The following is a 24,637-nucleotide window of genomic DNA, read 5'->3' as shown; positions in this document are numbered from 1 at the left end:
GGTGTCAATAGCACCCCCACAGACCTGGTGTCAATAGTCATTGCGCCACCATCGATGGAGCAGGTCGGCCGCGTTGTGAATAGCCAACCCATCTTCTGATACGGCAGTCGAGTACTCAGGAAATGTTATCCTTATAACATCGTTCAAAGAGGAATTGACATGAATCAGTCATTCATGAAAGAAAGACTTATGAAATAATACTGAGCGGCCTACGGGTGGCGCTGTCCAGGGAGAGTATAAATACTCGGGCACGGGCCCAGCTTGCGCAGGACATTCTTAACAGGAACTAGTGAAGGACACAACTAGACCTCCATGTTGTAAAACAGTTGATTAAAGCTTTGTTTAACGCTTAGACCAAGTGCCTAGTAGTTTTCTTACATCAGGAATTAAGTGTGTATTTGTGAAAGGAGAGTATAAAAAGGAGATCACAGGGAAAGGGCAAGGAAGTGGGATCGGAGCAGATGGCTCCATTTGAAGAGCTGACATTGGCACAGGAACGATGGACCAAATGGCCTCCTGTGCTGTACGTTCCATGGGGGTAACTTCATCTGACCCCGCCGGGTGGGAAATGGGAAGGTTTGAGTCAGCCCCCGATCTCACTCACCGTTGAAGCCAATGAACGGCAAAACCGGGTGACATGAATCAACTGAGCGGCCTGCGGGTGGCGCTGTCCAGGGAGAGTATAAATACTCGGGCATGGGCCCAGCTTGCGCAGGACATTCTTAACAGGAACTAATGAAGGACACAACTAGACCTCCATGTTGTAAAACAGTTGATTAAAGCTTTGTTTAACGCTTAGACCAAGTGCCTAGTAGTTTTCTTACGTCACCGGGCGCGGAGTAAAACGGGCAGCTGACCCAATCTAATCCCGCCAGCCGGGGTTAGGTAAAAATGGCCTCCGATGGCTCAGTGCCTTCAGGGCAGGAGGGAAGAAAATAGAGGGGGCCGGGGTTGAAAAACCGTCTTGGGCAGCGGGGCAATATAGACGACTGCGACTCGGCAGCCCCTTTTAGGCTCCGGCCAATTTTGCTTTCCTCACTGCCGATTCGCTGCCACCTGTTCTGCGCTGCGGCCCAGGGTCGAATTTCACCCCCGGAACTTTTGTCATAAAGTTACAAAGGTTGGGATTCTCCAGCTCCTGACCCTTGTGAGTCAGACTTTTTTCTTTCTAGTTTTGAAGTTACACAACGACTGAGGAACTAACTGGGTTTTCACTTTGCTGTTCAGGTGTCATTCCTGGTGCGTATAATTCCCAGTCCAGATTGGTTTCTTGGTGCTAACAGGATAAACCTGTGCGAGAATAACAAGTGGAAGGAATCCTACACATTGGATCTATTCCCTTGGGACGCCGGGACAGATAGCGGATTTACATTTTCATCTCCAAACTTTGCCACCGACCCTCAGGAGGCAGTATTCCAAATAACTGCCAAGCATCCGTCCCACCCGGCCAATTCCTTCTTCTATCCGCGCCTGGAAGCGTTGCCCAGACTGGGCCGTTCAGAGTTCGAGCTGCTCTCCGCAGTCTCGCCCAGTGAGGCACCGGGCCAGGGGCCCCAGCAAACTCCACCAAGCCACGGAAGAAGGCAAAACCTGACAGAACTGCCACAGGTCAACCGGACGCTGGCCGAGAACGAGACGAAAACGGAATCCGAACTGCTCAAAGCCGACGACGTTTTCAACGACGTGCTTGAAAAGCCGCTGGAAAAGAAGCCTGGAAGTGGGTACAGCCTGAATCGGAAGAGTAAGTCATAACCTGAGCTGGACCACGCATTCACCGGGATAGGAGCAGGAGGAGGCCATTCAGCCCCTCGAGACTGCTCCGCCATTCAATTAGAGAATGGTTGATCTGCACCTCAACTTCATTTACCTGCTTTTGCTCCGTATCCCTTGATGTCCTTACCTAACTTAAATCTATTGATCTCAGTCTTGAAAGCTCCAATTGTCCCCCAGCATCCATAGCCTTTGGGGTGGGGGGCGGTGCGGCGGTAGTAGTAAAGTAGCAGCAAGAAATGTGCAAAAACACTCTTACAATGGGTATGAAACAGTGCCAAACACCAGCACGGATAATGCAGAAACAGATAGCCAAAAATGCAAACAATAGACATTATACATATGAATAGTATTTTGTTTTATAGGAACAGGAGGAGGCCATTCAGCCCCTCGAGCCTGTTTCACCATTCAATTAGATCGCGGCTGATCTGCATCTTAACTCCATTTACCCACCTTGGTTCCATAACCCTTAATAGCTGGTGGGGGCGAATTCCAGATTTCTACAACCCTTTGTGTGAAAAAGTGCTTCCTGATTTTGCTCCTGAACGGCCTGACTCTAATTTTAAGAATATGTCCCCTCGTTCTTGATTTCCCCACCAGGGGAAATAGTTTCTCTGTCTCTACCCTATCGAATCCCTTCATCATTCGAAACACCTCGATCAGATCCGCCCTCAATCTTCTATACTTAAGAGAGCACGAGGCACGTTTATGCAACCTGTCTTTATAATTTGACCCTCTAAGCCTCGGGTGGCCTCCAATTTCCTCGATTCGTGATAGTCGGCCAGGAAATTCCTCGGAGCTTCGCCGGCCATTACTTTGCCGGGTTTTCGCTGCGCTTCTGGTGAAGTAACGCCGGCGGAGCGGGAGCGGGAGCGGCTCCGCGGAATTTCCCGGTCATTGTGAGAGGAATGTGGCCAAAAACTAAAAGAATGTTTGGTTCCACGAATAGCCTCAGAAAACATTGCAATTATTTACCTTTTGAGAGGTAGCTTCAGGCACTCACACTCCTGGTGCAGGGCTTCATCTGCTGGGTTCATATATCGGGAATTCGGGCACAGGATCCCTACAATTTTACATCCAGTAAGCTTTGCACCGGGAGTGCCAATTCATAAGATTACCCATTTGAGCGTTGGAGGCCATAGGACCTAATTTGGTGACCCCATGCTCCCAACAGAGAGCCACTACAATGTTACAGCCCCATCTCCGACTCACGCTCCTTTCGAAAGTGACTTCTATGCTGGAAGCGTGAGATCGTGGAATTAATCCTTGTTTTTTCCCCCATTATCTCCCACTCCAGAGACTTGAGAACAAAGTCTAGGCTGACACTCCCACTGTAGTACTGAGGGAGCACTGCACTGTCGGAGGTGCCATCTTTCACATATATTTAAGAAGGAGGTAGATAGATTTCTAGACACAAAAGGCATCAGGGGTGTGGGGAGAGAGCGGGAATATGGTATTGAGATAGAGGATCAGCCATGATCATACTGAATGGCGGAGCAGGCTCGAAGGGCCGAATGGCCTACTCCTGCTCCTATTTTTCTATGTTTCTATGTTTCAGATGAGATGTTAAACTGAGGCCCTCTCAGGTGGATGTAAAAGATCCCATGGATCTTTCGAAAAAGAGCAGGGAAATTCTCCTGGCCAATATCTATCCCTCAACCAACATCACTGAAAACAGATTAACTAGTCATTAACACACTGCTGTTTGCTGTGCGCAAATTGGCTGCCATGTTTCCTACATTACAACAGTGACTCCACTTCAAAAGTACTTAATTGGTTGTAAAGCGCTTTGGGACATCCTGAGGTCATGAAAGGTGCTATGGAAATTCAAGTTCTCTCCTTTTGAATACCTCTTAATGTCTCTTCTCTTTTGTTCTCTCCCAGCCTGGCCTCTTAATCTATTTCATTCCCTGTGCCTCTTTAGTCTTGACAAAGAGTTCACCCGAAACGTTGACTCTATTTTCTCTCCACGGATGTTGCCTGGCCTGCTGAGTTTTTCCAGCATTTTCTGTTGTTATTTCGGATTTCCAGCATCTGCAGTATTTTGCTATCGCCTCTCCTTTTTTTGTTCTTTTACTGCTGATGCTCAGTACAGCCAGGAACTTTCCCCTCTTCTTGTTCCTCTTAAGATGTAAATGCACCATCCTTTTTTAAAATTCATTCACAGGATGTGGACGTCGCTGGCAAGGCCTAGCTGCCCTAACTACCTGAGAGAAGGTGCGCCACCTTCTTGAACTGCTGCAGTTCGTGTGGTGTGTTGTTGCAGTTTGGTAGGCCATTTAAGAGTCAACCACATTGCTGTGGGTCTGGAGTCACATATAGGCCAGACCGGGAAAGGACAGCAGATTTCCTTCCCTAAAAGACATTAGTGAACCAGATAGGTTTTTACAATAATCCAGTAGTTACACCATTACTGATACTAGCTTATTTTTATTCCAGATTTATTTAATTAACTGAATTTAGATTCCCCAGCTGCCGTGGTGGGATTTGAACTCATGGGGGCGATTGTCTGAGCCCCGAGGAGGCGGGTATGGCGGCGGGACTGAAACCCGACAAGTGGGAGTCCCGCCTCCAAAAGCTTCCCGTTGAGAAAATCACCGCCCCCCCCCCCCCCATGTCTCCGGATCATTAGTCCAGGCCTAACTGGATTACCAGTCCAGTAACAGAACCTCTATGCTACCGGACCCTACACACGTTGCCTCCTCAATGAATCCTCGCTCGTCAATTTTTCCCTGTGGCAAAACATAAACTTAGTCTGTGCACGCTTGTTACGCTCTGGCAGCAAACGTAGAATAAGGGGGAAATCTTCCACATCTCCCTTTCTTATCGAGTGACCAAAGTGAAGGGCAGAGGCCCATAGCGCAGGACTCCACTAGGGCTCCAAAGAGTAAAAGGGAAGACAAGGTAAATCGGCGAGCTGGTGATACCAAGCTTGGATTTTTAAAAGCTTGAAGATTGTAGAATGAAGGAAAGTGATGGGGGATCCAGACAGATAGACTGCACTGGGTTTTATTTTCCAGTCCTGTGCATTCCAACGTACATAGCGCTGACGTTGTACTGAATTCTAAACCTGCAGCTCTGAACACAGAAGATCGGCTGGTGCCAAAAGAAATTCCTCAGCAACTCCCACTGTTACTTTCTAGAGCTAAAAGAAACCAGAGATTTATTGACTTCCAGTGCTGGCGGTAACACGTGGTTTTTTTTTTCCCCCCCTCAGCCTGGATTGTCATCTTCGACATTCTTGGTGCAGAGCTCCAAGAGCCAAGGAGCTCGCATGGGAATCCGGGACTGCGTCTTCTGCTGAAGATCGAGGAAGACATGACCCGGGTTCCTGATGTGGACTCTCACCAAGTGAAGCTCTGCGGCAGGAGGACTATGGGTTTAAAAAGTCACTCCTTCATTTCTATCGGAAAACGGGGGTGACAGAAAGAGTCGTCCGTCTAGCACTTTGTCAAGAGACTCCGGGGTTGAATTTGGCTGCCTTCGCCTGGGGTTAACGGGTTCAATTTGGGGTCGGTAGCCTTACCGCCCCCATTAACACCAGTCTCCATTTTAAAAAGGGCCTAAGTCTGGGTGTCCAAAGCGCCAACCTGATTCAGGCGATAGGCTCCTTTTAATATGGAGCCCAGGGTCCTATGATGTAAATAGGACCCGATTGCCATGTTAGCTATGAACTGGCGGGAGCCTGCGCAGTCTGGGCTGCGACCAGTTTCAAAGGGGCTATGGAGGAGAAGCAGCCCCGCCAAAGGCAAGTGTCAAATTCTTTTTTTGGGCCCCGGTGGGGCAGGAGTGGTCCTCCGGGGCCCGCAAAAATAACCTGGGCCACCGCCTCCCTGGGACCCCCCACCCTTCGCGATCCCTCGCCACTTATCTTGCTGGTGCATCACATCACATGACCTCCCACCTCCAACCGTCCCATCCCACCCAACTATTGGCCATCTGACACGTCCCTCCTCGGAGCGCTCCGCCTCCCCATGCCGATTGGATAGCGAGCAGACTCTTCCTTACATGATTGGATGATTCTCGACGGTCAGTCAAACAGCCTGTTCTCCCCCCCATCTCCAATATTTTTTATAAATAATGGACAAAAGTGTTCAAACAAAGTGAAAATACTTTTCCTCCACATGGTTGCTGACAGCACTGTCTTGGAGATTAGTCTTCACAGAAGATTAATCTTCAATTCCTGGAAATTCCACAACGATCCTGGTGGGTTGGCCACCCTAATACCCGACCTGGGCCCATTTCACACCGAGTGCAAAATCCTGTAACCGTGATTCCAATCTCAGCATTTGAAAACTGATGAGTCCAAAAATTCACTCACAAAAAACAAGCTTTTTCTTTCTCTGACAACTGTTATCTCTTCATTGACGTTGGGCAGCTTTACATGCTTTCTGCTGTACGAGTATTTGTACTGCATCACTAATGGTGGGCTGTCTAAAGCCAGGGATTATCGGACAACCTGCATAAACCAATACATTAACACAAGGTTATCAGCGAACAACCTCAGCAGGCAATTAATCCACCTCCAGTAACAACCTCCAGGAGAACCGACTGACTTCTTTTCTCAGCCCTTATTGTTTGATTTATATTAGGCCCCCCCCCCACCCACCCCGAGCATCTTGCGAGAAAGGGCATGGGCAAGTGATTTGATTTCAGATCTTTGCCAATGCTACCCTGTACCAGTAAGTAAAAGGCATGCGGAAGCAGGGCAGAGTGCACGGCCCAGCCACACTCTCTAAGTAGAAATAACAACAGAAGACGCTGGAAAAACTCAGCAGGCCAGGCAACACCCATGGAGAGAGAAATAGAGTCAACGGGCCCGATTTTCTGGATCGTGCGGGAAATTTTCGGGTTCCCCGAATGTCGGGTTCCGACCCGAAAAAAAATGGGTCAGCCAGCTGCACGCAATTTTCCCTCAAGTGGCCAATTAAGTTCCAGCGTGTGGACAGCCTTGCTAATTGTCCATTTCCAGTCAGAAAGCCCCACAGTATGATGTCATCATTCCTGGTGCTTTCAAGGTCCACAGCAAGTATTGCTTCCTCTGTTGGCTTCCAAACGAACCATACAGGATGGCAGAGGAGCCTGCAGCAGCTGTGGCCAGTGCCAGACCCCGAGCTGCCTCCAAATTCGACGAGGCTTCACTGCAGGCATTATTGGATGGGGTTAGGGCCCACAGGGAGGTCCTCTTCCCTAGGTCAGGCAGGAAGAGGCCTCCCACTGAGGCCAAGGCTGCATGGATGCAGGTGTCAGCAGATGTCAACTCGCTGGGAGTCACCAGAAGAACCTGGATACAGTGTTGGAAATGATTCCATGACCTTCACCGTACAGGAAAAGTAAGAATGAAGTTTCCAACACCCTCAGCCTGATCCCCATTGCCTTTCCCCACCAGCACTCAGCTTTAGCACTCTCTTCCTCCACATCCCACTTCACAGTCACATCCATGCACCCTTACCCATTCCCTCTCTCTCTATGCTCACATTCACATAACTATTGCACCATGCAGCCCTCTCACTCCCTCTCACTCTGATGCTTTGAACACAGCTGACAACACACAGGGAGGGCCCTTGGTCTTGCAGCCTCACACCATCTTTGTCTCCCTCTAAGTATCTATGCTATGCAATCTCTACACTCACTCCTTCCTTCTCACTCAAACTTCACTTGTCTCTCTCATTGCAGGAAAAGAGAGCTCACAGGAAAAGAGAGCTCACAACAATAGAGAGCGAGCCAGGACTGGAGGAGGCCCACCCTCAGTAGCCCACCTGACCCCCTGGGAGGAAGGAGTGCTGGAAATTGTCGGGGCTGGTGTGGCTGCGGAAGTTGGGGAAGGAGAGACAGGGGCAGTCCCACAAGCTGGTGACAGAATAGTTTGCCATCTCTCTCACTGACATAGCATGAGTCGCTGTTATGAATCTGAAGCTACATCATTTGGACTTATGAACATCTGCCAACTCCAATGTGCATGTAACCTTGGCATCACATCTCTATCTCCTTCCTCTACTCCCCCACAGGACCATCCAGAGCCCCCATCCCCACTGTGGAGGAGGAAGAGGCTGTGCAGCTGGACTCCTCAGAGGAAGCTCCAACCTCTGCGGGCACAGCGTCAGCAGAAGTAAGCGCACCCAGCACCAGCGCAGACACTCACACCTCGGGGGGACCTTCGGGACATAGAGTAGTGTTGTCACCTGGTGTTTCACAGCTCACAAGTGAGCCTCAGCAGATTCTGGAGACAGGGACAGCAGTGGAGAGTCCTCGTCGGAGGGCGCAGGACTCTGCCAGCTCAGCTCAGCTGCATGTTGACCCTCTGCCTCTGGGTCCATCCGCAAGAGAAGAGGTGATGGATCTCCATGCACAGATGCAGGAGTCTCTGGCAGGTTTTGTCTCTCGGGTCGCTGCGAGTGTGGAGCGAATGGAGGAGTCCATAGCGACCATGAGCAGAGCCTTTGTGGAGTCATTGGCACATGAACGCATCACCATGGAAAGGTTGGCAACCTCCATGGAGGAGATAAGTCACCAGGGTACGGAAAACATGGTGAGTGCTCATAATAGAATGACATCTCTTGAGGAGCGATGGCCATCTATTGAACAGAGAAACCAGACCTTCATGGAAGTCCTTCTGAGTAGGACTGCCAGTGCAGATACGGGTCCCCATGGCCCCCTAATGCGCAGCAAGGTGCTCTCAAGCCACTTCCAAGCGCTGGCCCCTTTTGGCCTGTGCAGCTTCAGGTGAGTGAGCAGCAGCCTGGCGCTCCTGGTGCTCACCCTGCTGTTCCTGGTTCTGCTGTTGCCGCCTCTGCTGCTGGAGATCCTTTAATGGCAAGAAGGAAAGGAAAAAAAGGCCTCCCATGCTTCTCGTAGATGCCTCCGCTGAGGAAGCGCCGAGTGAGGGTGGCGAGAGGGGCTTCCCAGGAGATCACATTGGAGAAGTGTGTGAGGCTCCAACCTTCCACAGCTGTGCGTAAGCCTTGAACAAGTAGCCCCAAGCCTGCAACAACAAGGTCCTTCAACATACAAATGCTCTCCGATTAAATCTCAGCTTTCCCGAATGACCTGCAGCTGAGAGCAAGCAAGCCGGGATGCTTCACGCCAGGTTTCATCAGCGGGGTTCCCCGCAGGCGTGTTTAGCATGGGAAACCCTTGAAAATAGCAAGGGCCCCTTAAAATGGCATTAAACATGCCAATAATTGCTGATTAGGGTCCCGACGGCCAGTCCCACCTGCGGCGGGCGGGACTGATTCGGGTCGGAGAGAAACAGCGGTCTGAAAGTCGGGCGGGGCGGGGAATCGGGCGGGGGGGTCACGACCCCCTATTTCTGCGATTTTCAGCCCCCGCCCGCCTGAAAACCCGCCCAACGCCCGGCAGAAAATCGGGGCCAACGTTTCAGGTCGAAACATTTCTTCAGAACTGAGAAAAAAAAGCAGGAAATGAAACAGATTAAAAGGCAGTTTGGGGGCTGGGAAATGGGGGAGGGGATGAAAGAAGAGACATTAAGAGATATTCAAGGTGAGACGAGATGGTAATAGGACAGGTAAAGAAACAAACAATGGCTCTAGATGAAGTGTGAAATGCGCTGGCAGAGTGAGAGACAGCTGCCATGTGGGAGAGAGAGAAAGGGAAAAGGCACAAACCAAAAGTGTGGATAAAAAATATGAAAATATAATAGGGGCCGAGGTTATGATCTGAAATTGTTGAACTCGATATTGAGTCCGGAAGGCTGTAAAGTGCCTAATCGGAAGATGAGGTGCTGTTCCTCGAGCTTACGGTGAGCTTCCGTGGAACAATGCAAGAGGCCGCGGACGGTGAGGTCTGAGTGGGAATGGAGCGGTGAATTGAAATGACTCTCTATGTAGAAGTCGCTCGTCTCTATTTATCACCTCCCTTCGGCTCACCCCTCAGTCCCGACACAGGAAGAGGAGGAGGCCATTCAGCCCCTCCAGCCTGTTCCGCCATTCAATGAGATCATGGCTGATCTGTGACCCAACTCCATATACCCGCCTTTGCCCCGTAATCCCTTAATACCTTTGGTCAACAAAAATCTATCAATCTCAGATTTAGGAACATAGGACATTTACAACAGTTCCAAACTTCTACCACCCTTTGCGTGTAGAAGTGTTTCCTAACTTCACTCCTGAAAGGCCTGGCTCTATTTTTTAGGCGATGCCCCCTTGATATATCAGAGATTGTGCACTTGACCCTTTTGGGAAGTCGTAGCTGTGAACATATGCCCGCCTATCCCATGGCGCAATAAGTTGCTACGCCAACGTGCTTTGGCACTCCACTGCCCTGAGTCAACAACGATTCCAACAAGGATCAAATATGTATCTGTCTAATTAATATTGGTGTGGAGATGCCGGAGTTGGACTGGGGTGGACAAATGTAAGAAGTCACACAACACCAGGTTATAGTCCAATAGCTTTATTTGAAGTCACAAGCTTTCAGAGCACTGCTCCTTCATCAGGTGAAGTGGAGAGATGCATAAAGACACAGCTTATATAGTCAGAGAATAATGTCAGATGTTTACAGGTAATCTTTCTAACTGCCATTTATCACACCTCCAGCAAAAAAAATGTTTTTTGTCTGTTTTTTTGTTTTTCACACAGACCCCAGCATCTGCAACATTTGACCCCTTGTGACCCCACCTCATTGTTCTTTGATGTAATGTTTTCCTGACTGACCTGTTTGGACACCATTCACACCTTTGATTGCTGTGATTATCTCTCTGCCGAGGTATGATAAATGGCAGTTAGAAAGATTACCTGTAAACATCTGACATTATTCTCTGACTATATAAGTTGTGTCTTTATGCATCTCTCCACTTCACCTGATGAAGGAGCAGCGCTCCAAAAGCTTGTGACTTCAAATAAAGCTGTTGGACTATAACCTGGTGTTGTGTGACTTCTTACATTAATTAATATTGATATTCCCTCCCTAACCCTCGCTCCAGATCCCAAGCTCCCTGATCCCACCTTCTCACTTTTACTGCGGGGGGTGGGCGGGCGGAGGGAGGTTGTTGAAATGACACGGGGAGAAACCAAGCAGTTGCCACTCTAGAAAAACTTCCAACAACAACAAAAATGATTCACCTCCAATTGACCTCAAGCCCTAATTCAGACCACCTTCCCATGGCATTAAAGGAACAAGCCAATAGATAAAGACGACAAACATGCTCCACACCTCAGACTACCCACGAGCAACACCACGGGAGATCAGCTAGTATAATCCAATGTAAACTTCCAGTTATTGGGGTACAACATGATTGTATGTGTGTGTGTGTGTGTGTATCTATAAAAAATGTAATAGGCTATTTGATACAGAGCTGTGATCCTCATATATTCATTATATAATGATTCTACGTACGCTAAATAAATATAATAATTAATTGCATTATTCTAGTACCGCACACATGTGTACAATAATACACCTACTGATATTAGGATACAACACTTCTACAGCAGCAGAAACCAGGGTCCATAACAGCACTGCCAATGTTCAGTTTCTTCTACAGAGTAAATTTTATATATTAGCAGTAAACCAAGGTGCAACCTGTGTGTCCAATAGAAAACACAGGTGTGGCGGCGGCAACACTGTTTTAGCTTCGTGCAGTAAATGCACAAAAAGGTTAATGTTCACATGCACACACCATACAAATGAGTATTGAGATCAAATGCCCAACAGTAACGGCGTCTATTACTGATTTTTTATTTACTAATCGGAAATCCAATTAGCCACATCTGGATTCCCAATTAGCCACACGTGGCGAGTGGCTAATGTATTGGACAACACCATGCCATGTGGATTAGGAACTAGGGCCTAGAAATTCAGTGGTGCCAGTCTCGCCAGGGCTCCAGAAGTACCGCCCTGGAAGGAGTCGCAAACGCCCGCCGGAAATTCAGTTTCAGCGCCCCAGACGGAAGCGCAGCGCTACTCAAGGCGCCCCGCATCCCTCTCGGGGTGCTGCAACTGAAAATCGCAGCGTGCTGCGGTACTGCAGGCCTTCCCTTCTTAAAGGGGAGGGGCCTGCTGCAGCGCGATTGGCGATTACGAGTGCCGGCAAAAGAGCCCGGCACCGAGGAGAAGTGCCGGGCTCTTGGGACACAGCCGGCACAACGCGGGGGGTGGGGCGGCGGGGGCTCAGAAGGCCGGGGACAGCGGCGCGAAGAGGTGCTGGCAAGCGGCCAGCAAAAAGAAATGGCCACCCCACACCTCCGCGCCTCTACCGCCGCAGGTAGGCCCCCCTGAACCGGTCGCAAATTGCAACCGGCGTTAAAGCAGGGGGCGCTACCAAATTTCATGAGCGGGGCGGTAGCAGGGCGCTGCGCACACCGATGACGTCATCGGTAGCGGCACAGCGTTAACGGCTAGCGCCGCCATCAGCGTCCTGCTAAATTTAGCGGGAGGCGTGGCCAGTGGCGTTAAACCCACTAAGTGCCCTCTTTGGGCGCTAACGGGTGGCGCAGCCCACTGAATTTCTAGGCCTTGGTCTTTCTTTCTTTTAAGTGGTAATTTGTGGTGTCAAAGTAACATTTTAGCATTCACTGGCAATGAATTAGTACCTCATTGGGAAGTGAAGTCGAAATGCACAGCCATGCACTGAGCAGTAACGATTGAATGCAATGACATTGTAACGTAGCAGTAACGCGTTTTTTTTTGTTTGCTATCCTTCAGAGTCACAGGGAAAGGATTTCACCAGCACACCCCTGGACTGCGAAGTCTCCGACTGGTCTTCCTGGGGTCTCTGCAGCCACAGCTGTGGGGTTGGCACCCGAGAGAGGACACGGTTTGTCGTGCAGCATCCAGCCAACGATGGGGAGACCTGCCCAACCCTGCTCATCCAGGAAGAGTGCGAGGAATCGCCTTGTCCGACTCCAGTGGCAGACAGCAACGTCACCATTTCAGACCCGGCAGAAGTAACTGCAATGATGCACTTTGAGGCAAACCTGAATGAAAGCATGGACTCTGATTCATTGGAAGAGCCCCAGTCACTTCACAACGAAACAGGAGAGGAACCTGAGAATATCACAGCACTAGGTTATCATGACGCAACAAGAGTTCAAGAAAGCAACGAGCTTCTGATATTAACAAGTAGGTTACTTCCGCCCTTCCTTTCTGGAGTGATGGATCTTCTTGTTCCTGTTAAATCACTAGAGCACAGTGAATATGGAAACAGTGCGGGCCATAAGGTCACTGATTCAATCCCTAGCCTGTGAGGAGTTAGCCAACCTCACTGTTATAATGTAGGAAACATAGCAGCCAATTTGCACACAGCAAGGTCCCAGAAACAGCAATGTGATAATAACCAGATCATCTGTTTTATTGATGTCAGTTGAGGGGATCAATATTGGCCAGGACTCCGGGGGAAAAACCCCCCTGCCATTTACGTCCATCTGAGAGGACAGACGGGGCCTCAGTTTAATGTCTTATCTGAAAGCCAGCACCTCTGACAGTGCAGCACTCCCTCAGTACTGCACTAGAGTGTCAGTCTAGTTTTCGAACTCAAGTCTCTGGAGCGGGACTTGAACCCACAACCTTCTGACAGGGTTACCACTGAGCCACAGCTGACATATAGAGACTTACCATTCTCCCATCACAGTACCTAACTGCCTCTTACATGACTCCAGAGTTTTGCTTCCACTACCTTACCCAATTGCAGATGTCGTCAACCTTTCCCGAGTAGCCATTCTTCATGCACGAGCCTTGCCAGTGAGTGAAATCAAGCTCGAGTACGATAGCAAAATACTGCAGATGCTGGAAATCCGAAATAACAACAGAAAATGCTGGAAAAACTCAGCAGGCCAAGCAACATCCGTGGAGAGAAAATAGAGTCGACGTTTCGGGTCTAACCCTTTTTCAAAAGGGTTAGACCCGAAACGTCGACTCTATTTTCTCTCCACGGATGTTGCCTGGCCTGCTGAGTTTTTCCAGCATTTTCTGTTGTTATTTAGTGAAATCAAGCTACTTGACTTGAGGCGTCAGCCAAGCCTGATTTGTCCTCACCCGATACAGGAAACTCTTTTTTATCCGGCACCGACGGGACCGGCGTGGTGCCGGTTTATCAAAAAGTCCGGATTACAGAGAGATATAGTAAAAGGTACGAGAGCCCCGTACACGGCCACAGATCCAGGCTTCCCTGTTGCATAGCAACAGGTGCAGGAACCCCGGCCACAAGATCCAGGCATCCCTGTTGCATAGCAACAGGTGCAGGAACCCCAAGCCACAAGATCCAGGCGTCCCTGTTGCTTAGCAACAGGTGCAGGAACCCCGATTACACAGCCACAGATCCAGGAACAGCCACTAATATGAAGTAAAACTTACCTGAATCTACTCCTGAATTTTGCCGGTTAACAGAGATTTCCGGTTATTTAGGTGCCGGTAAATCGAGAGTTTCCTGTATATACAATTGCACTTCCAACAGGGGTCACTTAATAACAATGGGGAGTGGGAACCATGGGAGTCTGAAGCCAATCGTTAGCGCACCCTAGCAGGGGTTGTCTCCCTCATCTCGGACTGAGATTGAAGCAGGAAGACTCTGGTCTTCAGGGCTGGGTTCCATACTGGACAATGTATTCTACTATTAAGCTATCAGGGGAAACATAGTAGGGTTTTCAATAAATATTCCCCTTTTTACTACAGTAACCGCTGATGTAGACGATTGTTGACTTTAGGACCTGGGAACTGAATAGTAATATTTTAGCTTGATAAGCAAAGACAATCAAAAAATAAAAATATTAAAAATGAAAAGAAAAAACTGTAAATCTTAATTAAGACACTAAAATTTGTGGAAATACACAGTGGATCTATCAGCATCTGAAAAGAGCTGAAATATTTTTTGTACACTGGTGAAATACAGTTCTTAATGGTTCCGAACTCTCACAAATCTCGTCGCAATGGCCGGGGCCGAATTTTGTCAACAGGTCTATGTCCATTTTAAGTGTGTGGTGTATGTAACCTGTACCATCTTAAGAGACTACCTTAAGAGATGGACTACTTTCTCTTGGCTACTGTATATTGTAGTACCGGTGGTGACCACACCGGTATATAAACTCTGTGTAGTAATTTGCTAAGCAGTTCAGCCCTGACCTTCGATTAGTAAAGACCTGTTTAAGTTATTCTTGTTGTCTGTGTCCAGTGATTTAGAATAAGTATATCTGGGACACTCAGACTCAACAGTGGCGACGAGTCCAATCTTACACTGCGGCAGTTTTGCATCCAAGGCAGCTTCGTCCTCAGAACGGGCATCGAGAAGAGGCATTCACCCTCATCATCCTGCTGAGCACCGCATCGCACGGGAGGCATTGAGAACCCGGGTTGAAATTACTGACCACGAAGTCCTCCATCAGCGACAGGCAGTGATCATCCTTCTACCACGGTGGTGGGTAAGCCGATCTAGCGACACGGGCAGAAAGTCGGCCGCGTTGTCAGTGGAGAAGGGGAGGGAAACCGGAGAAAAAAGGGCGGAGAACTCGACCGCAGCCGGTGAAAAGGGCCGGGCTGCAATCGGGGCTGAGGGGCGCAGCGACAAGGGCAGCGTTAATGCCACGAGAACCGCGGAGAACTCGACCGCAGCCAGTGTAAAGGGCCGGGCTGCAATCGGGGCTGAGAGGCGCAGCAACAAGGGAAGCGTTAATGCCCACGAGAACCACGGGGGAACAAAAGCAGCGTCGGGGAAATTAAGAACCGCTGGGAGGCGAGAACGGCAACAGCGCGGTCATCGCCATTGTAGCCAGCGGGGGAAGAAGACCAGCGCGGGAAGCCGCCATTGTAGTCGGCGGGGGAAGAAGACAAGCACGGGAAAAGCCGCCAAGCGCGGGAAGCCGCCATTTTAGTAGGCGGGGGAAGAAGACAAGCGCGGGAAGCCGCCATTTTGGGAAAATAAAATATTTAAAGAAACTCTCAAGGATGCCTAAACATGGTAACATCACTGCTTTTGATAGCGATGTTGAAGATTGGGCCACGTATGTAGAACGCATTGGAGTTTATTGTACAGCAAATGAGGTACCAGATGATAAGAAAGCAATAACCTTATTAAACTCAATGGGTGCGAAGACGTACGGGTTATTGAGGCACCTTGTAACACCAGATAAACCGGCGGATCAGACTTTCGCGAATATTGTTACTATCCTATAAGAACATTTAAACCCCACGCCGCTGCTGATAGCGGAATGATTTAAATTTTACAGAAGAACGCAGCTGAAAGAGGAAAGCAACGCTGAATTCTTAATTGAACTGCGCAAGCTATCAAAGTATTGTCAGTTTGGTACAGGACTAGCAGACGCTCTGAGAGATAAATTCGTGTGTGGATTACTAAAAGAAGGAACTCAAAAGCGACTGCTAGAGGAAAAGGACCTTACGCTTGATAAAGCTGTCACCATTGCAGCATCGCACGAGGCCGCAGCAAGAGGCACCGCGGAAATGCAGCTAAGGTCATCGGAACTCAGCACCAATCGAATGGCATTGGGTGCAGTAAAGTGTTATCGTTGCGGAAGGACAACACACAATCAGAACCAGTGCTGGTTCAAAAATCAGGAATGCAGAAAATGTGGCAGGCTAGGTCACATAGCTAAAGTATGCCGGTCAGGAAAGAAGATCAGCAACAAAAAGTCACCGCAGGAAAAGTGCAAAAAGGTACACAAGGTGACAGAGAACAGTTCGGATGAACAGAAGACGGATTCAGACTCCAGCAGTAAGGAACTGGGTTGTCTAAGAATACATAATGTGGGTAACACAGCAGACCACCAAACTATCTGGGTCACACTTCAGATAGCAGGAGTCCAAGTGAAGATGGAATTGGACACTGGATCGGCATTGACGGTCATGAATAAGCAAGATTACAAAAGGTTATTTCCACACATTCCCCTAAGGGATACGGAGATTGTATTGAAAACATACACGGGGCAAAGAGTATACCCCATTGGAAAGATAAAGGTAAAGGTGGTCCACAAGGGTAAAGAAAGCTGAGGAATGGACTTATATGTGTTACCTGAGGGAGGTCCACCACTACTGGGACGGGAATGGATCAGGAGAATAAATATGGACTGGCATTCCTTAAAAGCACTAACTGTAGATTCCGGTAAAAAGGACGATGTCAAACCTAAACGACTGTCCAGAATATTGGACGATGCTAAAGAGGTGTTCCAGCAGGGACTGGGAACACTGAAAGGAATTACGGCAAACATCAAGGTTGAAGAACATGCAAACCCGAAATTTTTCAAAGCTAGACCAGTACCTTATGCGATACGACCTGCTGTGGAAGCTGAGCTGGAAGGACTAGAACGTTCCGGAGTACTGTCAAAGGTGGACTGGAGTGAATGGGCCACGCCCATTGTTCCTGTCATGAAGCGTTCATCGAGTAACAAGCCGGGGGAACCGGGGAAGGTTCGCATCTGTGACGATTTCAAGATCACTGTTAATCCGGTGCTTCACACGGTGCAATATCCGCTTCCACGGATTGAGGATATCTTCGCTTCGTTGTCTGGCGGGAAACACTTCACCAAGATAGACCTGGCGCAGGCGTACTTACAGATGGAAGTTGATGAAGCGTCACGCCAGTATCTCACGATCAACACGCATAAGGGCTTATATCGGTATAATAGACTGGTTTTTGGAGTGGCATCGGCTCCAGCGATTTGGCAAAGGGCCATGGAGCAGGTATTACAAGGAATTCCAGGCACACAATGCTACCTGGACGACATTCTGATTACAGGAGATGATGATGAGGAACACCTTGCAAATTTGGAACAGGTGCTCACCAGATTGAAAGAATATGGACTTCGAGTTAATCACCAGAAATGTGAGTTCTTTCAGAAGCAAATCTCATACTGTGGTCACGTCATTGACCAGGAGGGGCTTCACAAGTCACCTGACAAGATCAAAGCTGTTGTGAAGGCTCCCGCTCCGGAAAATGTATCCCAGTTGAGGTCGTTCCTAGGGTTGATTAACTATTACCATAAGTTTCTGCCAAATTTATCCACGGTGCTACACCCGCTGAACGCTCTTTTGCAGAAGGGAGTGCCATGGAAGTGGAGCGAGGACTGTAAGCGGGCCTTTCACAAAGGCAAGGCATTGATCACCTCTAAGGAAGTGTTGGCTCACTTTAACCCAACACTGCCTATTCGTTTAGCTTGTGATGCTTCTCCATATGGTATTGGGGCAGTGCTCTCACATAAGTTGCCAAATGGCTTGGAAAGACCAGTCGCGTTCGCATCCAGATCATTGACCTCCGCTGAGCGCAACTATGCTCAGATAGATAGGGAGGCTCTCAGCCTTGTGTGGGGAGTAAAAAAATTTAATCATTACCTGCAAGGGCAAAAGTTTACGCTGCTGACAGACCACCAGCCGTTGGTTTCCATTTTTAACCCTAAGAAGGGTGTTTCGGTGATGACAGCGCAGAGGCTCCAGAGATGGTCCCTTTTCCTAGGGGCACATCAATATCAGATCGAATTCAAAGGTACAAAGCAACATGGTAATGCTGATGGGCTGTCGCGCCTGCCACTACCTACAGCGGAAGAAGCACCGACAGTTGACCCTGTTGAGTTATTTCACTCGACCATCATCGAATGTTTACCAGTCACCAATGCAAGTATTGAGAGAGAAACCAGGACCCAACACTGTCTCGGGTCTACGAATTGACAGTGAAGGGATGGCCAGCTCATGGTGAACCACTGTTACCGGCATTCTCAGCCAGACGAGAACAGCTGTCCGTCTGTCAAGGAACATTGATGTATGGAACAAGGGTGATTATTCCTCCTAAATTAAGGGAGAGAGTTCTAAAGGAACTGCATGAAGGTCATCTGGGGGGAGTCAAGATGAAAAGCCTTGCTAGGGCTCATGTGTGGTGGTCAGGTATCGACCAACAAATAGAGGATCTGACTAAAAGCTGCTCAGGGTGCCAAAAAGTTCAAAATGCACCTCCAATTGCACCGCTGCATCCATGGGAATGGCCTTCAACCCCATGGCAACGTGTACATATTGACTTCGCAGGTCCATTCATGGACTCCATGTTTTTAATTGCGGTAGACGCACATTCTAAATGGCCAGAAGTGATTAAGATGGCGACCACTACCTCGGAAAAGATGATCGCAGTTCTAAGAACGATATTCGCAAGAAATGGATTGCCAGAACAAATATGTTCAGACAACGGACCGCAGTTCGTGTCAGAAGAATTCCAGAAATTCATGAAGAAGAATGGGGTGAAACATTATACCTCTGCCCCATATCATCCGGCTACAAATGGGTTGGCCGAGAGATTTGTACAAACGTTCAAAAAGGCGATAAAGGCCATGAGCGAAGACCAGATTCCACTACAACACAAGGTGGGCAATTTCCTAATGGCATATCGAAACGCCACTCATGCAGTGACAAATCAAAGCCCTGCCATGATGTTCTATAACAGGAGGTTGCGGTCCAGGTTGGACTTGTTAAAACCAAATGTGCGGAGGGAAGTCGAAAACAAACAGTTCCAGCATATAAATAACAAGACCACTCGGCGTTTCAAAATAGGACAACCAGTGTTAGCCTGGGACTATAAGAATGAGAAATGGCAATCTGGAACAATTCGTGCCAGACAAGGACCCCTGATGTACACGGTGGATATTGGTGAAAACGTAATACGACGTCATGCTGACCAACTTGTAGAATCGAGAACAAGGGTCGAACCCATGACTGCGACAGAGACACCAGTGGAAGAAGTTAGTGAACCTGAAGCATCTACCTCAGACGCCAATGTACCTGATGATGTCCAATCCATAAGAGATCAACTAGATGAGTCACCCCAGCAACGAGAATCAGAGACCCCTGAAAGGCGTTATCCAACTCGGATCAGGAGGCCTCCTCAGAGACTGAATCTTTGAACAGTTTTGCATAAAGTTGTATATATGTTATCCATGTTATGTTTAAATTGGGATGTACACTGTTAAGCTAAAAAGGGAGGAATTGTGGTGTATGTAACCTGTACCACCTTAAGAGACTACCTTAAGAGATGGACTACTTTCTCTTGGCTACTGTATATTGTAGTACCGGTGGTGACCACACCGGTATATAAACTCTGTGTAGTAATTTGCTAAGCAGTTCAGCCCTGACCTTCGATTAGTAAAGACCTGTTTAAGTTATTCTTGTTGTCTGTGTCCAGTGATTTAGAATAAGCATATCTGGGACACTCAGACTCAACAAAGTGGTTACAAAATGGCGCAAATCCTGCATGACAGGCCAAATGCTAACAACATTCGATTCTCTGGTCATTTCTATAATTATTCACAACGCCTGGTGCAGACTGAGGTGGACCTAGGGAGCACACTAGGGGGGTAACTTTGACTGTGGGCGATATCGATTCAACCGCCCATTAGACATCTCATTGAAAGCAGCCACCTGAAAGTGATCTTTTCCCTCATTACAGCTGTATGGGCCACTTCCACATTAGACAGTAGTTTTGCCATGGAAACCATCAGAGGAACAGGCAATAATAGAAAAGAGAAGGCTGAGGAATGACCTGATAGAGGTCTTTAAAATTATGAAAGGTTTTGATGGAGTAGACACAGAGAGAATGTTTCCATTTGTAGTGAAGAGCAAAACTAGAGGCCATCAATATAAGATAGTCAAGATGAAATAAAGTAGGGAATTCAGAAGAAACTTCTTTACCCAGAGAGTGGTGAGAATGTGGAACTCGTTACCACAGGGAGTGGTTGAAGCGAATAATATAGGTGTATTTAAGGGGAAGCTAGATGAGCATATGAGGGAGAAGGGAATAGCGGATTATGCTGATAGAGTTAGATGAGGAAAGACAGGAGGAGGCTCGAGTGGAGCATAAACGCCGGCATGGACTGGTTGGGCTGAATGGCCTGTTTCTGTGTCGTATATCCTATGTAAGCCTTATAAACCAGCACCTGAGTGCCGCTTATTTATTTAAGGTTATCCCAGCTCACTTGATAATCGATTCTATTTAACTTTCTCTCACTCACCTGCAGATGGAAGCCAGGGGGACTCAGAGGCTGGAAACCAACCCATTGAGAGCCCACCAGCACTTCGAAATGCTTCCACTGACCACTTCTCCATTAACCTGACCTCAAACACCGCGTCTGAAAGGGACGGACAGGAAGCATCCCAATCTGCAGAAGCCACCAGAACCCCTACTGGTTACGATTAACTACAAAAGTTAAAAAGAATAAAATGGTTTATAAAGCACTTGTGTGTACAGTGTGATGTCGGTTAACTGGGAAGTGTGGAGCTGGGGTACACATGGAAAGGATAATATCAGAGAGACAGGCAGTGGACACATTGGAGAGATAGTTTACGAGTTTGTACTCTCATGGCATAGCTTTGCTCAGCAAGAGCGGATTGAGAACTGCGCCCAGTTCTGGTCACCGATACGGAGCAGACAAGAGCCACTAGGCTGATCCCTCATCTGAGAGGTCTCAGTTATGAGGAGAGACTGGAGAAACCTGGTCTCTACAGCTTTGAAAGGGGGCTCCTGAGCAGTATATGGAGGTATGCAAACGGTAAACGGTATGGAAAAGATAAATCCAGAACATTCCTTTAAATTAAATTGCAAGCGTCGGACAAGGGGCCACAGGGTTAAACTGGCAAACGGCAAATGTAGGAAGCTATTCAAACAAAGAAGTAGGCATGAACTCCCAGATAGAGTAGTTAAGGCAAAAACCCTGGAATCACTTAGCAGTTGGGCCTTCAGGTCATTCTGGAAGAATGGGTCATTTCTCGTCTGTAATTCGCTTTGGGCATCAGTGGGCCTGCTCCAACTAGAGTTAGTAGTCTACTAGTTCCTCTGATAACTACTTATTATAATTTGATAGCAAAAACAGCCTGTTTAAAGTTTAAAAGAACCCAAAAGGATTACTCAAGTAATGGGAAGAATATCGTGCAAATGTCTGTACATTGGCTCTCGGTTAAGCAGCACCTCGATTTCAAAATTCTCATCCTTGTTTTCAAATCCCTCCATGGCCTCGCCCCTCCCTATCTCTGTAATCTCCTTCAGCCCCACAACCCCCCGAGATATCTGCGCTCCTCTAATTCTGGCCTCTTGAGCATCCCTGATTATAATCGCTGAACCATTGCCGGCTGTGCCTTCTGTTGCCTAGGCCCTAAGCTCTGGAATTCCCTCCCTAAACCTCTCTACCTTTCTTTCCTCCTTTAAGGCGCTCCTTAAAACCTACCTCTTTGACCAAGCTTTTGGTCACCTGCCCTAACTTCTCCTTATGTGGCTTGGTGTCAAATTTTTTGTCTTAAAATACTCCTGTGAAGAGCCTTGGGATGTTTTACTATGTTAAAGGCGCTATAGAAATACAAGTTGTTGTTGTTGTTGTACAACAAAAGGTTACACTAGAACTAAGATACTGATCGAACTTCACTGAAAGACTTTGAATACATGTCAGAATTAAGCACTGTTAGCCTATCCCTCTGTCCTCCTGCAATCAACCAGCTGCTTCAGACAAACAGCCTCTCCTGCAAGTTCAGTTCCAGAATACCAGGCTCCTGAGATTTCCCCTTTTAACAAAGAATGGAAGAACGCCTCCATGATTATCGACCTCCGAATGAAATCGCACTCGCATAAAGTGTGTGTTTCCAAGCTATGGGTTTCCCTGATTTTGTTAGCGGGCCAGCCAGTTATGGGGAAAATTGAACTTTCTCCCATGTTAATGGAGGAATTTCACTCCAGGGGAGAAGGATGGATGTTAAGAGAAAACTCCAGGAATACTCAAGTGCTCATTTGAATCTTATCTGTGGCTACTTTAGAAAGATTGAGTGAAGACGTAGAGCTAGGGGACGTTGCAGAGGTAGGGTGGGGTGAGGCCATTGTTGAGGTAAGGCAGGGTGAGACCATTGTAGTGGTGGGGTGGGGTGAGGCCATTGTAGAGGTAGGGTGGGGTGAGACCATTGTAGAGGTAGGGTGGGGTGAGGCCATTGCAGAGATAGGGTGCAGTGAGTCCATTGTAGAGGTAAGGCAGGGTGAGACCATTGTAGTGGTGGGGTGGGGTGAGGCCATTGCAGAGGTAGGGTGGGGTGAGGCCATTGTAGAGGTAGGGTGGGTGAGGCCATTGTTGAGGTAGGGTGGGGTGAGACCATTGTAGAGGTAGGGTGGGGTGAGGTCATTGTAGAGGTAGGGTGGGGTGAGGCCATTGTTGAGGTAAGGCAGGGTGAGGCCATTGTAGTGGTGGGGTGGGGTGAGGCCATTGTAGAGGTAGGGTGGGGTGAGGCCATTGTTGAGGTAGGGTGGGGTGAGACCATTGTAGAGGTAGGGTGGGGTGAGGTCATTGTAGAGGTAGGGTGGGGTGAGGCCATTGTTGAGGTAAGGCAGGGTGAGACCATTGTAGTGGTGGGGTGGGGTGAGGCCATTGTAGAGGTAGGGTGGGGTGAGGCCATTGCAGAGATAGGGTGGGGTGAGACCATTGTAGAGGTAGGGTGGGGTGAGGTCATTGTAGAGGTAGGGTGGGGTGAGACCATTGCAGAGATACTGTGGGGTGAGACCATTGTAGAGGTAGGGTGGGGTGAGGCCATTGCAGAGATAGGGTGCAGTGAGTCCATTGTAGAGGTAGGGTGGGGTGAGGCCATTGTAGAGGTAGGGTGGGGTGAGGCCATTGTAGAGGTAGGGTGGGGTGAGGCCATTGTAGAGGTAGGGTGGGGTGAGACCACTGTCGAGGTAGGATGGGGTGAGGTCATTGTAGAGATAGTGCGTGGTGAGACCATTGTTGAGGTGGGGTGAGACCATTGTAGAGGTAGTGTGGGGTGAGGCCATTGTTGAGGTAGGATGGGGTGAGACCATTGTAGAGGTAGTGTGGGGTGAGGCCATTGTTGAGGTAGGATGGGATGAGACCATTGTAGAGGTAGTGTGGGGTGGGGCCATTGTTGAGGTAGGATGGGGTGAGACCATTGTAGAGGTAGGATGGGATGAGGTCATTGTAGAGGTAGGATGGGGTGAGGCCATTGTTGAGGTAGGATGGGGTGAGGCCATTGTAGAGGTAGGATGGGGTGAGGTCATTGTTGAGGTAGGATGGGGTGAGGCCATTGTAGAGGTAGGATGGGGTGAGGCCATTGTAGAGGTAGGATGGGTGAGGCCATTGTAGAGGTAGGATGGGGTGAGGCCATTGTTGAGGTAGGGTGGGGCGAGACCATTGTAGAGGTAGGATGGGGTGAGGCCATTGTAGAGGTAGGATGGGGTGAGGCCATTGTAGAGGTAGGATGGGGTGAGGTCATTGTTGAGGTAGGGTGGGCTGAGATCATTGTTGATGTAGGGTGGGGTGAGACCATTGTTGAGGTAAGGCGGGGTGAGATCATTGTTGAGGTAGGGTGGGGTGGGACCATTGTAGAGGTAAGGCAGGGTGAGATCATTGTTGAGGTAGGGTGGGGTCGGACCATTGTAGAGGTAAGGCAGGGTGAGACCATTGTAGAGGTAGGGTGGGGTGAGATCATTTTTGAGGTAGGGTGGGGTGGGACCATTGCAGATGTAGGGTGGGGTGAGATCATTGTAGAGGCAACGCGGGGTGTGAGCATTTTGCACCAGCAGATCTAGCAACGTGCAGTACGACTGGACTATAAGGAATCCTCTGCTGTAGATCTGGTTGTCGAGTGTGCATTATATTACCGGGAGCTACGGTTCCACAGTTTCATTTTGGTGCCTATTTACACACGAGGGCCGTGTAAAAATAATTAGACTATTAAATTGTAGCAACTGCGATTGAGAATAAAACCTTCTTTGTTCTTTGCAGTGTGAGGAAACTTGAACTTCTCCTGTGTTCTGGGAGCAGAGTGACGAGCGGAGTTAATTTGCCTCTGATATTCCGACATGTAATTGCTGCTAATCATGTTACAGATTCCAGGGTGCGGACCTGCGACCCATTGCTTCTGAGTGCAGCCACCAGCTGGGCGC

At 48.6% G+C, this 24,637-nt stretch overlaps 1 protein-coding gene across 1 annotated transcript in view; it reads left to right on the top strand.

Annotated features, from left to right (window-relative positions):
* The window catches only part of LOC147113331 (spondin-2-like), a 34,480-nt gene extending 13,540 nt beyond the window's left edge, over positions 1 to 20,940 (top strand). The window contains exons 2-4 of the mRNA XM_085994268.1: positions 1,228 to 1,741; positions 12,433 to 12,849; positions 20,724 to 20,940. Coding sequence (XP_085850394.1) covers positions 1,228 to 1,741; positions 12,433 to 12,849; positions 20,724 to 20,902 — 1,110 coding nt within the window. The 3' untranslated portion in view covers positions 20,903 to 20,940. The remainder of the gene's footprint in view (positions 1 to 1,227; positions 1,742 to 12,432; positions 12,850 to 20,723) is intronic.
* The last annotated feature ends 3,697 nt before the right edge of the window (positions 20,941 to 24,637 follow it).

Source organism: Somniosus microcephalus, chromosome 8 (genome assembly GCF_052327205.1).
Source record: "Somniosus microcephalus isolate GS21.2 chromosome 8, FLI_Smic_1.0, whole genome shotgun sequence".
Classification (NCBI taxonomy): Eukaryota; Metazoa; Chordata; class Chondrichthyes; order Squaliformes; family Somniosidae; genus Somniosus; species Somniosus microcephalus.
This window is presented reverse-complemented; position numbering and strand designations above follow the sequence as displayed.